The 19,858-nt window shown below is 40.7% G+C and overlaps 2 protein-coding genes across 3 annotated transcripts in view; one reads left to right on the top strand and one right to left on the bottom strand.

Annotated features, from left to right (window-relative positions):
- HEPACAM2 (HEPACAM family member 2) overlaps positions 1-6,403 on the bottom strand; it is a gene marked incomplete at its 5' end in the record, with an annotated part of 43,348 nt that extends 36,945 nt beyond the window's left edge. The window contains 2 exons of one of the 2 annotated variants that reach the window (XM_079785935.1): positions 1,617-1,716; positions 6,132-6,403. The remainder of the gene's footprint in view (positions 1-1,616; positions 1,717-6,131) is intronic. The other variant, XM_079785934.1, reaches the window with a different exon arrangement.
- Positions 6,404-6,570: 167 nt separating this feature from the next.
- Positions 6,571-19,858, top strand: part of VPS50 (VPS50 subunit of EARP/GARPII complex) — a 120,785-nt gene continuing 107,497 nt past the window's right edge. The window contains exons 1-2 of the mRNA XM_079786409.1: positions 6,571-6,700; positions 15,217-15,285. Coding sequence (XP_079642535.1) covers positions 6,668-6,700; positions 15,217-15,285 — 102 coding nt within the window. The 5' untranslated portion in view covers positions 6,571-6,667. The remainder of the gene's footprint in view (positions 6,701-15,216; positions 15,286-19,858) is intronic.

Here is a 19,858-nt window from a genome sequence, read left to right as displayed (position 1 = left end):
GAAAGCATCCTGCCCCATGTATACGGTGCCCTGTTCCCAGTGGCAACTTGGTTCATGGACCAGCAGCTGCTGGTTTATTTGCTAGGGAAATTAGCAGTGAGGTAACAGACCCTATCCTGCCTCTTGCTTCTGCGATTTGAATACAGAATGAATGTGTATACAAAGGACACAGGGAGTGGGAACACCTGTTACATGTTCTGCAAGGATACTGGCTTATGACTTTCCGAACAGCTTCTTAGCAATTATCAGTAATTGTCAACATATTTGATAAATTATCCTTAGTTATTAATAATCACATGAAGGAAAACACCCTTTTTGGTGACTTTCTTGAAAAACAGTATGCTTTCATAATGAGAGCATTTTGTGAAATAGCCTGAAAAACAAAAAGCTCCTTTTCTATCATGCAAAAATCTATGCTATTATTTTGAAATTAAAAATTTTCTATGAAAATTGAAGTATTTCATAGACCTGCTAAACAGTCACAAATCATCATGAAGTCACTACATAACATGTGAAAGGTATACCAAAGAACCAAAACGGGGCACCTGAATGTCCTTAGAAATGTATTCTTCTATGCAGTATTTCATATGACACATTTCTGCTATGATTTTGTTGAACCTATGGATTCATGTTATTTTTAAAAACAAACCACAGGTGTGTTTCCAAGTAACACTGGATTATGGGCTGGTATAGTTATAATGAAAAAAAAAAAAAAAAAGCCCATGCCAACAGATACTATCTGAGGCCACATTTTCACCGCTGAAGCACAGAGGAAGTGAACCAATGGTCCGGAGATCTGACCACCGCTGTGGTGCCTGGGCCCCAGCTTTTCAGCCCGGCCTCGTCACGGCCCCGGCAGCAGGCAGTCTGAACGTTTCCGCTTAATTTACTAAGGTATAAGTTAACCCTCATTTCATTTCATTTCTTGCAAGAAAGCTCTAGTCCAAGCCTTCCATTATATAAAATAAAAAAGTATATAACCACATTTACATCAAATGGAGCAAAATTCCTTGCGTAAATTATTTTTCACAATAAAGGCTCACTGAAGACGTTCAGAGATACTAATAGGAAAGGAAGAATGTTTTTCAAGCGTAATTAAAGGTTGAAATGAAAGAAATGAGAGTTATTTTGGAACCCAAGTTTGGAAACGCTTTTTGCATTAAGGCTCCCAACTCTTCCAGAAGAGCTTCTGTCGGCAAAGAAAGTGAGCACGTGTGGGACGCCAGAAGTCTCTTTGGAGGTCACCTGGTGATCTCTCCGTGCTTCAGAAAAATGACAAGAGCCCCCCACCCCGCCCCAGGTAATTACTATACCATAACTTTCTCTGTGCGAGTACATGTCTACTGTAGCACTTATCTCCTTAACCTCCATTGATTTTATTGCATGTTTATTTTCCCTCGAATACAGATCAGTCTTACTTATTTACGAATCCTTAGCACCTAGCAGAGTGCTTAACTAGTATTTTTGTTAAGTTGTTCCCTCAGAAATAAACCCCAAATGCTCTTTCGCCCATGTCTTCTGATTCTCAGTTCATGCTTAAGAAATGTATATAAATTTTAATATTGGATTGCATAAAATACGATATGAAAGTTCTATAGATTTAACATGGACTATACCTCATATATTTTAAATCAATATTAATCTGCAATTGCCTTTGTTAAATAAGCTCTTTCCAGTTTCAAACCCAGTGCTGGCTCAGGATGAAGTTCTTTGGTCCTACAAAAATGAGAAAAATAAAGACAATGTAGTGAGTTTTTCCTAATGTTAAATTTACTTGATTTAAAGGATTAATTTTTACTGTTGTTTTTTTGTTGTTGTTGTGCTTGTTTCTTTTGGGTTATATTTAAAAATATCCGTTCTTTTCTGACATAGAGGGTAACAGAGGCTATGTAAGTAAATTATAAATATTACCAATAAATAAGTAATTGTCAAATAAATGCCAAAATTAATCATAGTTGTGATCTTTCCACATCATAGCAAATATTAAAAAATAACAATACCTGTATGACACAACTTCATAAAGTGCTACCTGGTGTAACTATGACAGAGCGCCCTCTAGCAGCAGGAATAATTTCTGAATTCAGGATGTTTACCCAGGAAGCCTTACAGGTAATGTTAACATACAACTTCAACTGTTGTAAATTCCTACATGATTGTTAAAAATGGGTTAAAGTGCTTTATAAGAAATGTCCCACCACCAATATCTCACATTTCACTTGTAACCCACTGGGGAGCTCTGCTCTTCCATTCTATTCAGGAGCCTGTTTATTGATCTTAGTTATATGTGCATTTACAATGAAAAAACTCATGAATCTAAAGCAATCTGTATCTATGATGATTACATTTCAAGCAATGCAAGAAGCCACTGAGGGTAGTGTGTGTGTGTAAGAGAGAGAGAAAAAGGGGGTGGGGGGAGAGATGGTGTTTGGTGGGAAGATTTTAATCAATTGTAAGTCTGGTCTTGCTTTATAAAGCAGTCTGCTACATTCATTCCAAACATCCACATTCTTTATTTACTAGTAGCATATGAGTATTCTGCAATGGGAACAATTGGGAGGGAGAGGTAGTGAAATGACCAGTTAATGTAGAACAGTGGGGATGAGGAAGGACTGGGAAAAAAGCAGCACTGTCTGATGTTACAACTAGATCCTAGGAAAGATGACAGTTTACAGGGAAGAGCTGGCTGAAGGAGGAGGCCCTAACCCTTGCCCATGCCTGTGCTGGTGCTCACTTCTCTACAGTTATGTCTACAAGGCTGCCTCCCAGAAGCCTAGGTATATCCTGGGTCCCTCTGCAGGTCACTGTTCTATCGTCAGCAAGCTTTCTGTTTTCTGCTCCTGCTTGCGTAGTGAGTGTAGTTATACCATCGTGGAGAGGTCACAACTTTCCACTGCTTTGATGTTTAGAGGATGATTAGAAATGTATTTCTTAATCAAACCAAGATCTCAGCTTTAATTTAAGCTCCTAGAGGCTCCTCCCATTTGGACCATCATAAATATATCCTTATCCTATTTGACTGCTAATGCTATTGTCCCAAGTCAGATCCAATTAGCTCTTAGACCTGATGTTCCAATCTGTAAAAACGGGGTGAGCACTTCTTTATTAAATGACTATCATCCAGCAAGCTTTCCTTGAGGCTTGTTGGCAGGCCATCCATACTTTCCACTACTATGCTCTGGCCCAGTGGTCGGCAAACCGCGGCTCGCGAGCCACATGTGGCTCTTTGGCCCCTTGAGTGTGGCTCTTCCACAAAATACCACGTGTGGGTGCGCGTGTACAGTGCGATTGAAGGAGTACCCGAATTAAGTTAATAACAATGTACTTACCTCTATAGTTTAAGTTTAAAAAATTTGGCTCTCAGAAGAAATTTCAATTGTTGTACTGTTGATATTTGTCTCTGTTGACTAATGAGTTTGCCGACCACTGCTCTGGCCTACCACTAACAGCCTTCAGGCAAGTGTGCGAGTCCTAAATAAGTCATACATGTATTTGAAAAGTGGAAATGAAATAACATGCTTCACCTTTTAAAAAATGCTCTCTCGGGCTGTTGGAGGTTTTTTGTTTTGTTTTTGCAGTTAAAATGCATTATGTATGGCTTACTTATTTTCTATAGTGTTAGGGTATGTTGAATCAGAAAATATAATTTAGATAGCAGCACTGATTTACTTTTACATTTTTTTCAATATTACAGTCACAGCCTTTGAACTTTCAGAAGCCTAAGTTGTTCATTTCTTTTTAATTTATAAGAAATGAAATGTGCAGTATTAAAAAGCTTTCTTGCCTTTTCAGGATCAAATAGATACAGAAAATACTCATTTCCCCAAATTTGGCTTATGGGGGGGAAAAAACCCACACTGAATAAAAAAATCTTTTTATTTATTTATTTGGATCTGGGTTTGGATCTGCATTCTAGTCCTGGATCAATCTCTAATAAAATGTGTGCCCTCAACAGCTTATGTGGATAAATTTTCCCATCTCATAAAGAATGGATTTGAAAGATGAGAACTGGCTGCCTATAGGAATCACTGACTTTTTAAAACACAGAATCCAAAAGAGATCAATAAGAACAACAGCACACTTCTCAGGTGAATATAAACATTCAGGCTTGAAAACTATTGGATTTGTATCACCCCTAATGTATTCTTTTTCAACAAAATCGTAAGCTCCTTGAGGACACAACTGTATCTTATTAAAATGCTTGGTATCCTTCTGCCTGGCCCCCAACAATCAACAAATGTTTACTGAATTGGGTTTTAGTTTATATGCTAATATGATGAGCAATTTCTGTTTCTTTTGATGCTTTCAGGACCTTCTAAATCTTAAAGAGTTTTGCACACTGAGAACTATCTGGCAATTAAGATTAGAGCAGGTAAAAACACATACAAAACAAAAACAAACAAACAAACAAAAACAACAAAACTAGCACTGCCCTAAAGTGACTGGAAATTTTTTTGTATGGGTTAGCGATAACAAGAGTCAGAGAGGCATATAGGTAAACATAACAGTTCAAAAGGAATTTTTCAGCACAGGGTAATTCTGTTGGAGCAGAGAACCAAGGAGAATTATGACTCTAATATCTCATACTTGTAAGGTGCTTTACAATTTATAAATTGCATTTACTTGCCTAGTCTTTATCCTTACAAAACCCTAGATCAAATAATTACTTCATTAGTAAAAAGTAATCAGACAAGACTCTAAGAGGCCAAATAATAGATTTTCAGAGTTGAAATTAACTATATTAGTGTTCCCAACTGTCAGTCATTTCCAAACTACTTTTATTATTTCTGTCATAACTGATTACCACTTCATACTATTGTTTACCTAATACATTTCATTTGTGTGTCACAAATTTAACTTTTTTAAATTGTCTTAAGAAATAGTTTTGAAATCATGGGTCTGGTTCTCCCCCCCCCCCCCCCCCCCCCCGCCAAGAAACACTAAATATAAATAAATTAAATAAAAAACATCATCGGTACCATGTGTCAAGGTAAGAAACATCTAAACCCATAGAGAATTTTTAGGAGTTTATTTGAGCCAAACTGATGACAATTGCCAGGAAGCAAAATTTCAAAGAATTGAGAAAATGCTCAAGGATGGCAATTTTACAGCTTATTTCATACATTAGAATCAAATGAGATATCTCCTAAGTGAGGTTATATGAAATATATTGGTGGCAGATTACAGGGATGGGAGAAGGCAAATCAGTGAAATCCCTGAGAATAGATTAATGGTAACATGGAGAGACATATGTCTTTTACATTGGTGGGTACAGGATAGTTAACAACGTTTAAAGTGCAAAGACATGATGGGTTCTGTGGTCTGATGCTCTGGTGCGATGGGTGAGCCCTGAGGGGTCTGGAAAAGGGGGTTACTCTGACATTCCAAAGGTATGTTATCGTAGATGCAGAAAGACAACAGAGAGCCTTACTTAAGGTAAGATTGATCTTTGTCAAGGAAGCCACAGGCCTAGGATGTGACTAAGGGCCATGATCTATTTTTAACTAGGAATTTTTATGTTCATTCCATCCCATATGGTTCCTTTCAGGCCTCCCCCGAGCTTGTCAGGTTCAGTATGGGGTCCCTTTTTTGGCCACACAAGCTTTAGAACTCACTCTCCAATCCTATCCATAAAACCTTTACTTAAAACATCTGGATAACCAGACCTTCAGTTTTACATCTGCAGTAATGTCAGGCAAGTTACTTAATTTCTCCACGCCTCATTGAACTCATCTTCAAAATGGGGATAACAGTTACCAACCCCGTAGGATGCTTGTGTGGACAAATCAGGTAATACATGTAAAGCTATATTAGCAGAGTTCTTAACATGCACAAAGCTTTCAATAACTGTTAGTTTTTAGTAATTGTTAGTGCTGGGTCGCTTCCCCCTCCCCCCCTGGCATTCTCATAATTGTAAAGTTTTTTCTTCAATTAAGCATCCCAATGACTTCCCTATCATTTCCCCCAATTTAACTCAACTGCTAAAAGTTGGCAAGAGGACTTTCAAGTGACATGTATACTTGTTATATTTTCCTTCTTGACTTGTTTTAGATACGCCGGTAGTAAAAGGATGAGTGGGGGTTAAATCTTTTAGTTGAGGGCTTTTTGCAAGGCTAAGGAATGACAGTCCTAACCTTGGCCAGCCGCCTGAACAACCTGGACCACACCTTTCCCTTCCAAGCCCAGCGCCACCTGGGGAGTCAGTCCCAGGTTCTCCGGTCACCTCCTGGAGGGCGTTCCCGCCGCTTCGGATCAGTCTCAGGCTCTCCCAGCCCGGCCCTCTAGACCGGGTGGCACGCCTAGAGGCATCGGTCAGCCTGGTTTACAGACGACTTCTCAAGGCCTGTTCCGCACGGTCACCTGTGAGTTAGGTTTTCGCCTCTATACACACCCGCTCCCGCCAGGGTCGCCCAGAGGGAGATTTGCTGGGTTAATCGGAAGCGCCGGCTGTTTTGCTTCCTGGGACACGTGGTACCGGGACTGTCCTCGCCCCGCTTTGAGGGTGCGGGGCAGGCGGAAGACTACAATTCCCAGCATGCCCAGCGAAAGGAAAGCTCGGCGGCTTCACGTGACCACCCACTATGGCTTCCCTCTGCCGGGGCCAAGCCGTCTGGTGGTTTGGAGCGATTTGTTAGTTCTTTGCGGCAGGTACCTCCCTCCCGATTTCGACATGCAGAAAATTAAATCTCTTATGACCCGACAGGTAAGTGGCGGAGGCTGAAGCAAAGGGCCTCCTTCGTCTCCGATGAGAGAGGGGCTTGAGGTGTCTGTCTCTGGGCCGCGGCGTGTGGAGCCCTAAGTTATAGGTGGTGGCAGGTGCCTGGGCTACCGGAAGCCGGTGCACACCCTGAAACACTCCCCGGAGCCCCCAGGTGAGAGCCCTGCTTGAGCGGATAGCGGCGTCCCAGAATCATTTTTTAAAAAGAAGTCAGTGAAGGAATCGGTGCTGCCTTGGTCTCCCTCTCCCCCTAAATGCCACCTTCCCCACTGACAGCCCCAGCTGCCCCCCTGGTGCCCCTGGCCAAGCTGGCTGTCGTCTTGGAGCAGGTGGCTCGGTTAGGGGGGCGAGGTCTGTGCAGTAGAGGTGACCTGGAAAGGGCGAAAACCGCGGGTAATCTGATGCCCGGAATTGGTAGCTTTGTGACTTTTGGCAAGTCCCCAAATCTTGTAGCTTAAGTTTCTGAAAATGAGCATGATTTTTTTGTTAATTCCCTCTCACAGTTCTAAGGGTCATCAGTAAGCTAACGTATGTGAAAATTCTTTGTGAAGTGCTACTTTTTATCATTGTCCTGGCAAAATAATAGTCTTTTTTTTTTTTTTTTTTGCCACAATGATAATTCATGAATAAAAACTGGCTATTTTCTATCCCATCTCATAAATGTTGGGGACTTTCTAATAATGCCTCAGCTTCCTTCAAGCAAGTAGTGGGAAACATTTCCCTTTCTTATTGATCATGGCTTGGTTTTAGTTAGCTTTATTTACTTCAACTCTTAATATTTCACTAGAACTGGCCATTCTTTATTATTTTTAATATGAGAGAAGGACAATTCAGCTCAGAGATTTCAATCAATGTGGTTTTGAGAACTTTGGAGGATGTAGAAGGTAATCATTTATTGAAAGGCTTTTTGGTGAGTTTTTTTGTTGTTGAATAAAAAAAGAATACAAAGTCCAGATTAAATTCTTATTTGGGAATTTAGAATTTGAAAAGACATCCGAACAGGTTACAATGTGTAGATTACTGGCAAACAATACATGAATCCTACATGATTACTTTACTCCTGTCAAATAATATTGTTAATGTCATGAGCATAAAATAAAAAAAGTTCTATGATTAACGTAAGATTTAAGTAAGCGGGTAATAACATTGGTCAATCCTTCACATTTGTTGAGTACTGGTGTTAGGCTTCATACCATTTCTTACTTGAGAATGAGTTCAGGTCCTGCTCCATTCTGTAGCAGCTGTGTGACCGTGAGCAAGTCACCCAACTTTTTTGATCATCTGTTTCCACATCTTTAAAATAGGAATTATAATGTGTGCCTCATGGGGTTAGCTTGGTGGTGATGTTTACATGATATGGTAAACGTAAAGAGATAGATAAAGGAGTTATTCAACTTCCTGGGCCTTATCAAGGAAGTGCTTGATGAAGTGGCCGCACTGCACTCTTAGTGGGAAAGCAGGAAAACGGGAAGCAGGCTGTTGTAGTGATTCAAACAATAGACGATTTCAGATGACTTTGGCAAATTTTTAAAACAACACACACTTTCTTTCCTTTTTTGTTGTTAATCCTCACCTGAGGAGATTTTTTCCATTGTTTTTTAAAGAGAGTGGAAAGGAGAGGGAGAGTCAGAGAGAGAGAAACATTAACGTGGGGATGGAGCCTCCAACCAAGGTATATGCCCGTGACCAGAATCAAACCTCGACCCTTCAGTCTAAGGGCCGATGCTCCATCCATTGAACCAAACTGGCCGGGGCAATGCACACTTTCGTACATTATATGACTAATACTCCTAAACTGCCTTGGAATGCTAAATTTGGATTTTTGTGCATCAGCTAAGTTCACTGCTCTCTCAGGTTGCTTGCTATACAGTTCAGTGTAGTCAACATTGATGTTGTACAGCAACTGTGTTTTTTTTAACCCATATTTTGTAATAATAAAGGGGAGAGAAAATATGACAGTCCAGGTATCAGTAATAATAAGTTTGTGACTCTGAAATGTAGTTGCTTATTAGACATGACCAGATGGAATCTGTCCCTAGCATGAAAAAAAACAACAACAAACAAAAACCTAGAGAACACATATGAAAAGCTACAACTATCCTATGTAAAAAGTGAGGTAAAATTAGAATTTTAAAGTCATCCTAATTATGTATGTTTAAAGCTTGGCTTCCACATATTTGTTCATTGTTAATACACAGTTCGTGAACCTATGAGGTATTAAAAAAGTAGGATGCTACCTAGAGTTACACTGGGGATTTTACTTAGTACTGTTCATTATTGGATTACATAGATTAATATTACAAATGAATATACATAAAGCTGTCTCTTTTTTTGTGAAGCTACAGAACATGATAGTAACATATTGTTAAGGGGAAGAGATGTGAAATTAAGATATATGAAACGTGGGCTTTTTGGCATTTCAGCTCTCCTAGGATCTTTGTGTGGAACAGAGTGGGAAAGCCGGCTTTTTAAAAATCTCTTTATTTAGACAAGATCTGTTGTTCAGCTTTCTCCATTAAGCTGGCCTCTGTTCTTTCAGTCTACTCCACAAATGTTTATTGAGCGCTGTGTGCCAGGCACTGTTCTGAGTTTGGAGGATGCAGCAGTGAGCAAAACAGACAAAGGCTGACATGGTGGTAACTGCTCTGGAGAGAAAGAAGACAGGGAGGACTTGTATGCATGCTTATAAGCCTAACCAGTGGTCACGGACAACAGGGGGGTGGGGGCATGCGTGGGGAGGGGTTTGGGATGGGAATGGGGGGATGAGGACAAATATGTGATACCTTAATTAATAAAGAAATTAAAAAAAAAAAAAGGACGGGGAGTTCCTGGGCGTGGTTGGCAATGTGGTCCATTGATGATTTTAAATAGGGTGTTCTGGAAGGCCTCCCTGAGAAGGCCCATTTGAGCCAAAACCGGAAGGAGGTGAGGAAGTAAATAAACCCTGTCTGGGAAGGAGCCTTCCAGGAGGAAGGAATGCAGAGGCCCTGAGGCAGGAACAGCCAGAGGCTAGTGTGGGTGGAGTTAAGAGAGGGAGGAGAAAAGTAGCAGGAAATGACGTCAGAGAACTGAGCAGGAATCCAGTTCACGTAGAACCTCATCCTGCCCTTGTCTCCTCCTTCGTTTCTCCTCACTCATAACTTCTATTTTGATTGAAATAGCAAGCAGAGGATTGTAATTTTACATATACTTCAGAGAGATCTTTCTGGCCTATGTTTTAAGAATACAGGCATACCTCATTTTATTACACTTGGCTTTATGGCACAGATGTTGTGTGTTTTAAAAAAGTGAAGGCAAAACCCTTCACCAGCAAAAAGATTGCGACTCACTTTATTGTGATTCTCGCTTCATTGTGGTGGTCTAAGATATTAATATAGATTGAAACTGGCGAAAGAGCCAAAAACAGGAGACCAATAAATATGCTATTGCAGTAATCCAAACTGAGAGAGGGTGTGAGCCTTAACTCGGGTGCTAGACATGGAAGTGTTGAGAGAAGGTTGGATTGTGGATATACTGTAAATGTAGAGTTGACAGGATTTCTTGACAGATTGGAGTTGGATGTGAGAGAAAGAGAACCATCAAGGCTGACCCCAAATGGTTTGGTCCCAGCAATTAGAAGAATGGAATTGCCATTTAATGAGATGGGTGAGGCTGATGAAGGAGAAGATTGAGGGAAGGGAGAATTTAGACTCATTCATTTGAAAGCCTCTTCGGTATTTCAGTGGAGAAATAAAATGCAGCATAGATAACACCTGCCTCATTTGGCTGAAATGAGCATATAGAGGGTATATAAACTGGCCCAAATCACCAACAGAGTGAGTGTAGATATAAAACAAGAGTCCACAGTTGGAGCTTTTGAGAATTTAGTGTTACAAGGTCAGTGGGGAAAGATAGATCAGATTGCAAAGGAGCAGCCAGTGAGGTAAGAAGTCTGCAGCATCCCATTGAGCACCTGTCCATAACTGATACTCGATAAATATTTGTTGGATGAATATTGGATAAAGAGTGAGTCCTGGAGGCCAAGTGAAGAATTTAAAAAGGAGGGAGTGATCAGCTGGATTATAAATGTTGCAGATGGGCCACATAAAGTGAAAATGAGAATCAGCCTTTGGACTGAGCAGCATGGAAGTCATCAGTAACTGGACAACAGCACTTTTTGTGAAGTGGTGGGAAAGCAGAGGCAGGTATTATCTATGCTGCATTCTGTATAAACTTAAATTGGGGAAATTTATTTAAAAAAACCCCAAATATTAAAGAAAATAAAATAATAGTTAATGACTATAGTGAAAGTTTCAATTTAATAAAGGCAGAGTACTACAGTTATAATCACTTCCTGCTTCAGAGAGTTGAAAATAAAATAAAAATAATGACTTTATGTTTGTTAATAGAAATTTATAAAATTGCAAATTAAAGGGTTCAAGATCTATAATCCTAAAGTATAGTGAGAGTGAGATGTTGTGCTTTGAGATATTTGCATAATTTTTTTCTGTTTTGACAAGAAAAAGTATTTCTGTCTGATGACAATAATATTTAGAATAATGGTTAACAACTTACAGAATGCTTGCCATGTACCAGACACTGTCTTTGGCCTTTCACATATGTTATCTCCTTTACTACTTTTAACAGCATATGAGTTATTGTCACCAACATGAGAATAAAAAACAGGTAGGTTATGTAAGTTATTCAAGGCCACAGAGCCCATTCCCTGAATCACTGCACTCCCCTGCATTGCAATATGTACATAGGGTTGACAGCTTTTATTATTTTTATTTTGTACATTTGGTGGAAAGGTGCCATGTATTAGTGGCAAATTATTGTGTGTGCTGACTCATTTGGAAGTAAGGCCTTTTTTAAACTATTAGAATAAGTCACTTGTTTATATTTTAGGCACTGGTTTCTTTACTGAGTAGCTCTGGGCAAAGAGAAAATGTGACATATTCCCACAAGGATTTCTGTTAGATTGGTTAAACAAATCTATTCTTTTAAAAATGTTAGTTTAAAAGGCATGACAATTATATTTTTTAAAAAGATATTTTAAGGGTGGTTGTGATTTTGACTCAAATTCGGAAGTTTTATTTTCATACATGTTTATGTATGTAGGCTAATATGTGCATGTATGTTATATATACATACAAATACATATATATGTGTGTGTGTGTATATATCCTACCTAATAATAGACAAATATGCAAATTGACCATACCTCTGACACACCCACAAGCCATGCCCATAAGCCACGCCCACCACCCAATCAGAGTGAGTATGCAAATTAACCCAACCAAGATGGCTACAGTCACAGAGAGCAAGGTTTCCTAGGTAACAGAGGAAGCCAAGCTTTCTGCCTGCCCTTGCCAGGCCTAAGCCTCCACTCAAGCTACAAAGTTTCAATTATAGAAGGTAAATAAATTCAAACAGAAATGGTGGCAGAATGGAGCTTGAGAGAGCAGGCCAGGGTTGCTGGCGGCAACAGGGGAAGCAAAGCTTTCCGCACACCCTGTCTGGGCCCAAGCCTCTGCTTAAGGCTACAAAGTTTCAATTATAACCCCAACAGAAATGGCTGCCGGCCTCGGAGGGAGCCCCAGGCTTGGCTTAGCTCCAGGCTATGAAGTTTCAATTGTAGAAGGAAAATAAATTCCAGATACCAGGGCCTCTGCTTGGGTTGCCAGGGGGCGTGGCTTGCCTGCAAACCACCACAGGCCCCTCGCTCAGGCCGCCCCATGCCCCAAGGGAACCCCACCCTGATCAGGGACACCCTTCAGGGCAAATCAGCTGGCCCCCACCCCTGTACCAGGCCTCTATCCTATCTAATAAAAGAGTAATATGCAGATTGATCATCACTGCAACACACAATATAGCTGCCCCCATGTGGTCAAAGATCCTGCCCCCATGTGGACACAAGATGGCCACCACAGATGGCCAGCAGGAGAGGGCAGTTGGGAGGCACCTGGCCTGCAAGGGAGGGCAGTTGAGAAGGACCAGGCCTGCAAGGGAGGGCAGTTGAAAGGGACCAGGCCTGCAAGGGAGGGCAGTTGGAGGTGATCAACCCTGCAGGAGAGGGCAGTTAGGGGTGACCAGGCCGGCAGAGGAGGGCAGTTGGAGGTGATCAACCCTGCAGGAGAGGGCAGTTAGGGGTGACCAGGCTGGCAGAGGAGTGGAAGTTGGGGGCAAACAGGCTGGCAGTGGAGTGGTTAGGGGGTGATCAGGCTGGCAAGCAGAAGCGGTTAGGGGCAATCAGGAAGGCAGGCAGGCAAGCAGTTGGGAGCCAGCAGTCCTGGATTGTGAGAGGGATCAGGCCTAAACGGGCAGTCAGACATCCCTCGAGGGGTCCCAGATTGGAGAGAGTACAGGCTGGGCTGAGGGATAAACCCCCTCCGTGCACGAATTTCGTGCACCGGGCCTCTAGTGTGTGTGTGTGTGTGTGTGTGTGTGTGTGTGTGTGTGTGTATATATATATATATATATATATATATATATATATATATATATATATATTAGTTCAATGGCCCAACCTTGCCTTCTCTAATACTTTTTTTCTGGTAAGAGAACATTATTTGGTAAATCACAGAGGTGGTAGAAGAAGTAATTCCTACAAGAAATGGGCTTAGGAAACGAGTTATGGAGGTAAAGGAAGGGCCTTTGGAGCTTGGGAGTGAGGAAGCTCATGGAACAGAGCCTGGGGCAGGGAGGGCTCGCTCCTCAGTCCTAAGGGTTGTAAGGGTGGAGCCTGCTCTCCTGATGACTGTTGATGGGAAATGGGACAAGGAGAGCCAACACACACCTATTTTTTATTTCCTCTTTAATTTTAAGACTGTACTATGCTTCTAGTCCAGCAAACTTCCCTGGAAACTTCATTTTAAAGTCTACTGCATGTTCCCATGGAAACAATGTTCTAATTAGTTGGTGAGTGGAGTCTGACCAAGGACTTTTGCTGAATAATTTACCTAGGTGTTTACTCTGTTCCCGGAACTCGGCTAGCCACAGGGCTATCGAGGCAAATAACACTTGGTGTCTCCCTTCTCTTGGGACTCCAGTCTGGGAGAGAAATAGATATATTTAATATTCACTACTTTGGCAGAAGTGTTGTATTGAGAAATGTCTAGTGGGGTTTCTAAAATATTAGTGATTATATGAATCACCTGGGTTGCTTGTTAAAGTGCAGTGCCTGGTCCTAAATCAGAAATAGCTATTCATTAGATCTATGGTAGGGCCCAGTAATCTTTTTTTTTTTAATTCCCTGGATGGTGTTGATGGAAGTGATCTACGGATAATACCCAGAAATAGTGTGTTCTTTAAAGGGATTTAGGAAGATGCATAGAGGAGTTAATTCTGAAAGGGGGTATTGGTTTCTTTAGTTTCATCAGAAAGTGGGGTGTGTGTGTGTGTGTGTGTGTGAGAGAGAGAGAGAGAGAGAGAGAGAGAGAGAGAGAGAGAGAGAGAGAGAGAGAGAAGAGAGAGAGAGAGAGAGAAGAGAGAATAAGAGTGAAAGACAAAAGAGAGAGAAGGCTAGGTGGAGTATTCTGGGGGTAATGGAAGACTTGGGGGTGAGGCAGACCACCTTGTCATAAAAATTGTACATGACTGGTAGTATTTTACAATAGGGCACATATAAAACACACCTCTAATATTTAAAAATTAGCAAGTTCTGCTGTAAGTCTCAAATAGTCAACCTAAATGTACCCTATATTTTGATTACTAAGGACATCAAAGGTCCAATATAAGGCACCTAAAGGAAAAAAACTAGGCTGTAGTATGTCTCTTCAAATTCATGTACCAGCATAAATTTGCTTGCAGACTAACTTTCAGGACTTTAGGTATCTGCTTTGAATAGCCTATTTTTAAAAAGAGATTTTTAAAGAAAATTTAAATTGCTAACGTCTTTCCGTCTTGATCATTTTTCCTGGCACAAATGAAACTTTCAGAATACATCAGTTGATGGAATATAGAAAGTATCAGGAACCAAAGAGATAAAAAATTGTAGAAAGCAGTGAGACATGCGATTTAAGTCTCAAATATGCAGTATAAATTGGGTGCATTGGTGAGAAATAGGTAAATTCAAGGGGTTGCTTATATATTAATTAAGCAGTTAGTATTATTTTAAAATCTTTTATTTGCTCATTTTGTTGATATATTAAATTTGTGGGTATTTGACCATTTTACCAGGTGAATTTGGTAATAATTAATAGGTAAGTGCTTTTAGAGAATTCTTTTTGTCACTCAAGTATTTTTAGTTGTTATTTTAAAATCATGGTTAAATTATACTTCAACCACTAGTTTTGAGGTGCCATATGATACTGTTATTTCAAACTACCGAAAGTACATCTTTACTTGATTTAATAATATACTATATGTATTAAATGGCATGTTTTTAGAACATCTGTTCTATATGTTTCAAAGCAAGAAAATTTCTATCTTTAAGGTGGTGATTTCTATTTAATAGGTATAATCTATCATATTATATTCTGCTGCACAATTCAGATTCTTCTCATCTTATTTTTTTTAAGGGTCTGAAAAGCCCTCCAGAGAGCCTCAGTGATCTTGGTGCCATTGAGAGTCTCCGCGTCCCTGGAAAGGTATTGATCTACATGAGTGAGCCTGACTTTTCGCTTCCTTAAGAGAATATTACGGTCTTTGGATAATAATTGATTCACAGATGCTTTCCCTTCCCATAGTCAGAGGATTGTTATAATAAGCTAGGTACATTTTATAGTACAGGAGGCTTGGGGCTCGTTTTGCTTCTGTTACTCGTTGGGATAAAGTATAATTCATTATAGTTAAGCAGCAAATGTGAAGTTGATAAATTTAGAGTTTACTATTATATTAAATTCTTAGCCTGAAAGCAGTTGTGTGTGTGTGTGTGTGTGTGTGTGTGTGTGTGTGTGAGTGTGTATACATATACATATGTGTATGTTTGTAAAAGCAAATGTTTGGTAAACAAATGTTTACACACACACACACACACACACATATATATATTTACATATATATCTATATATATATCTATATATATATATATCTTATTGATTTATCAGCTATAATTTGGAGAAATAAAATGAAATAATATACTTCTGTGCTGTAACACTCTGAGCCAAAAATCATAGTTAATTATGTTTTTGTTAGGGAGGAGAGAGTTTTGAATAAGTAGCTAAAGCATAACTTATACCAAAGTATATATCTCTTAGAATTTAGTCCCCTGATACTCATGTGAGCTGCTCAATTTATAAATTCTGTCGGTGTTTTTGAAAGCTCGCTGGCTTCCCCTCAGGAGATTTATTAACCATTGTTAAGTAAATAAATCCCTGCGGGTTCTCTCTGGGCCCTTGCCACTTGGAGCTGCCTCCTTGAATAGTGGCACCATCACAGATTAAAGCTTGTTCTTCTGAATGTACGCTCTTGTGATTTTCAATTTGTGGATCATACGTATTTGAAGCTACTGTTTGTTTCCTGTGGCTGGCATTGCAGTCAGAGGCCTCTTGTCACACCTCAGTGTCAGCTGCTTAGGAGGATAATCCCTCATCTCTCTGAGGTGCCTTACATCCCAAAGTGAATTTTGTATTTACTGCCTAGTCTTTGTTTTAGGTCAGACCCAAACATACTCTCCAAATATAATAACATTCTAGCCAACCTTTTTTCCATTAAATGGCTTAGACAAAAACCTTAAAGAGGCATTTTGAATAGTTTTTTGTAATGTGCTAACATTGGGAACTAAGAGATAACTGTAAATCCCAATAGACAAATAATTCTCTTTATTTCTTTTACCTAAGAAATAAAGATTATCATGCATTATGAACATACTTTGAATTAGATTGCCTTAAGTATTTCATAATTAATGCAAAATTGATAACTGAGCCTCTTTTTTTTTATTTTAAAAAAAAACATAACTGTATTGCCTAAGAACTTTCTGTTGTCTTTAAAACATGAGCCATGATATTTTCCAGTAGTAATAGGAAGTGAATTTATGATGCTCTTACTACATGGCCTTCTTACTGAGTTCCCACCCTTAGCCCCCTCAGTGACCAGTGGTGTGTACTTTTCAGATGACTGGCGCTGGGTAGAGAGACAAATCTGGGATCACAAGGTCAAAACTGTAAAGCCTGGGAATTGGTCTCATTGACACATATTAAGAAGCTAAGTTAGTTAAATTGTAAAAGTTAATAGTAAAATCAGTATTAATGCTCTAAGCTTAAGTTTAGCCTTACACTAAGAAAGCCTTACACGCTTCTTGTGCCTGTTGGTTCTCTCCTGAAATATCACAAGTGCTGCAGGGTGAGCCGACTGCTGCCTTCTACTCTAGGCAGTTTTGAGAACGGCAGAGCTCCAGTTAGCAGACTACGTTTGATATAGGTGCAGTTGGCAGTCAGTTCTGAAATTAAAAGTTAAGAGGACTCATGTTCAGAAATTTCCTACACAGCGTAGTATGGGCTAGGGCCGTGGTTGGCAAACTGGCTTGCGAACCACATGTGGCTCTTTGGCCCCTTGAGTGTGGCTCTTCCACAAAATATCACAGCCTGGGCGAGTCTTATTTTGAAGAAGTGATGTTAGAAGAAGTTTAAGTTTAAAACATTTGGCTCTCAAAAGAAATTTCAATCGTTGTACTGTTGATATTTGGCTCTGTTGACTAAGGAGTTTCCTGACCACTGGGCTAGGGGGATTTTTTCCCTTTTTCCCTCTCAGTTCTTCTGGCTGGTCTAATCAAATTCACATGAGACAGATTAACGTAGAAAACAATAACATTTATTAGGTACTAGAGGTCTGGTGCATGAAATTCGTGCATGGGGGGAGGAGGGTGTCCCTTAGCCCAGCCTGCACCCTCTCCAATCTGGGAACCCTTGAGGGATGCTCGACTGCCCGTTTAGGCTCGATCCCAATCGGGCCTAAACAGGCAGTCAGACATCCCTCTCACAATCCAGGACTGCTGGCTCCCAACCGCTCACCTGCCTCTGCCTGATTGCCTCTAACTGCTTCTGCCTGCCAGCCTGATCACCCCCTAACCACTCCACTGCCAGCCTGATCAATGCCTAACTGCTCCCCGGCCGGCCCGATTGCCCCTAACTGCCCTCCCCTGCCAGCCTGGTCACCCCTAACTGCCCTCCACTGCCAGTCTGGTCACCCCAGCTGTCCTCCCCTGCAGGCCTGGTTGCCCCCAACTGCCCTCCCCTGTTGGCCCGGTCACCCCCAACTGCTCTCCCCTGCCAGTCTGGTCGCCCCTAACTGTACTCCCCTGAAGGCCTGGTTGCCCCCAACTGCCCACCCCTGTTGGCCTGGTCACCCCTAATTGCCCTCCCCTGCAGGCCTGGCCCCCCCAACTGCCCTCCACTGCAGGCCTGGTCCCCCCCATCTATCCTCCCCTGCTGGCCTTGTCTCCCCCACCTGCCCTCCTCTGCTGGCCTGGTCACCCCTAACTGCCCTCCCTGCTGGCCTGATCGCCCACAACTGCCCTCCCCTGCAGGCCTGATCCCCCCCAACTGCCTTCCCCTGTAGGCCTGGGTCCCCCGCAACTGTTCTCCACTGCAGGCCTGGTCCCCCCGCAACTGCCCTCCCCTGCTGACCTGGTCTCCCCCAACTGCCCTCCTCTGCCAACCTGGTCACCCCCAACTGCCCACAATTGCCCTCCCCTGCCAGCCATCTTGTGGCGGCAATCTTGTGTCCACATGGGGGTGGCCATCTTGTGTCTTGGAGTGATGGTCAATTTGCATATTACTCTTTATTAGATAGGATGTTCCATAAGAATATGGGACTAGAGGACACATGGGGCAGTTGAAGCTTAATGACATCTTGAGCTAAGGAGAAAGGGGTAGTAGTGGTTTGGGACATCAGAGGGCAGGGATAGAAAAGCAAATGTTTGGTAAACTAATGTTTGCTGGGCATGTTTAACAATGGGACACAGAGAGGACTGTGGTCAAATGGATCTTGCTAGGTTCCTCCCTGTGTATCACGCTTAGTTCATATTAAACTTGGTCATCTGTAATGATAGCTCCCTTCCTCAAGCAGGTCCTCTGTTTACATTCTTTTAGGCAGTTAGGGGGAAGGTCCAAGTGTCTTTCTGACTCTTTCATTTTTAAAAAAAATAACGAGCTTAAAATAATCAGTATCCCAAAAAGGCACATTTTAGAGTGGCAAATTCTGCTCCTCTCACTAGCTTGGTATAACTTGAATGTTGAGTATTTTTCATAACTTAGATGTTACCTTATAAGCAGTCATATATATATTTATTGATTTTAAATGTTAATGAAGTCCCTGAATTTATTTATCTTATAACTGGAAGTCTGTATTCTTTGACCAATATCTCATTTCCTCCACCCCGAAGTTCCTGGCACCCACTATTCTGGACTCTGTTTCTATGAGTTTTGCTTTTTTAGATTCCACACATAAGTGATATGATACCATATTTGTCTTTCTCTATCTGATTTATTTCACTTAGCATAATGCATTCGCCATCCATATGGCAAGTGGCAGGATTTTTTTTTTTCTCATGGCTGAATTTTACTATTTCTGTGTGTGTGTGTGTGTGTGTGTGTGTGTGTGTGTGTGTGTAACATATTTTAATCCATTCATCCATTGACTTAAACTTAGGTTATTTCCCTATCTTGGCTATTGTGAATAATGCTGCAGTGAAAATGGGACTGCAGGTATCTCCCCAAGACCCTGTTTTTATTTATTTATTTTTTATTATATACCCAGAAATGGCATTGCTGGGTAGTATGGTATTGCATTTCTAATTTTTTGAGGAACCTCTATACTGTTTCCCATGTTGGCTGCACCAGTTTGTAATCCCACAAACAGTGTACAGGGTTCCCTTTTCTTCACACCCTGCCAACATTTATCTCTTGTCTTTTTTATAATAGCCATTCTAACAAGTGTGAAGTGCTGTCTGTTTGTGGTTTTGATTTGCATTTCCCTGATGATTAGTGATGATATACATGTTAAAAAATTTATTTTTATATAATTGCTTTAAAATTTATGTTCTGGTTCTTGATGATCTGAACTTTATTGGCTTAGAAGAGATCTTTAAAGTTTCAAATTATTAAAAGCACTGCAACAAAATATAAAATATTAATTTGAAATGACTATTTTAAAATAACATTTTTATTTAATAAAAAATTAATATGTAGTGTGAACAGAGAACATGGTAATCAGAAAAAATAC

Source organism: Cnephaeus nilssonii, assembly GCF_951640355.1.
Source record: "Cnephaeus nilssonii genome assembly, chromosome: 12".
In the NCBI taxonomy this organism is placed as follows: domain Eukaryota; kingdom Metazoa; phylum Chordata; class Mammalia; order Chiroptera; family Vespertilionidae; genus Cnephaeus; species Cnephaeus nilssonii.
This window is presented reverse-complemented; position numbering and strand designations above follow the sequence as displayed.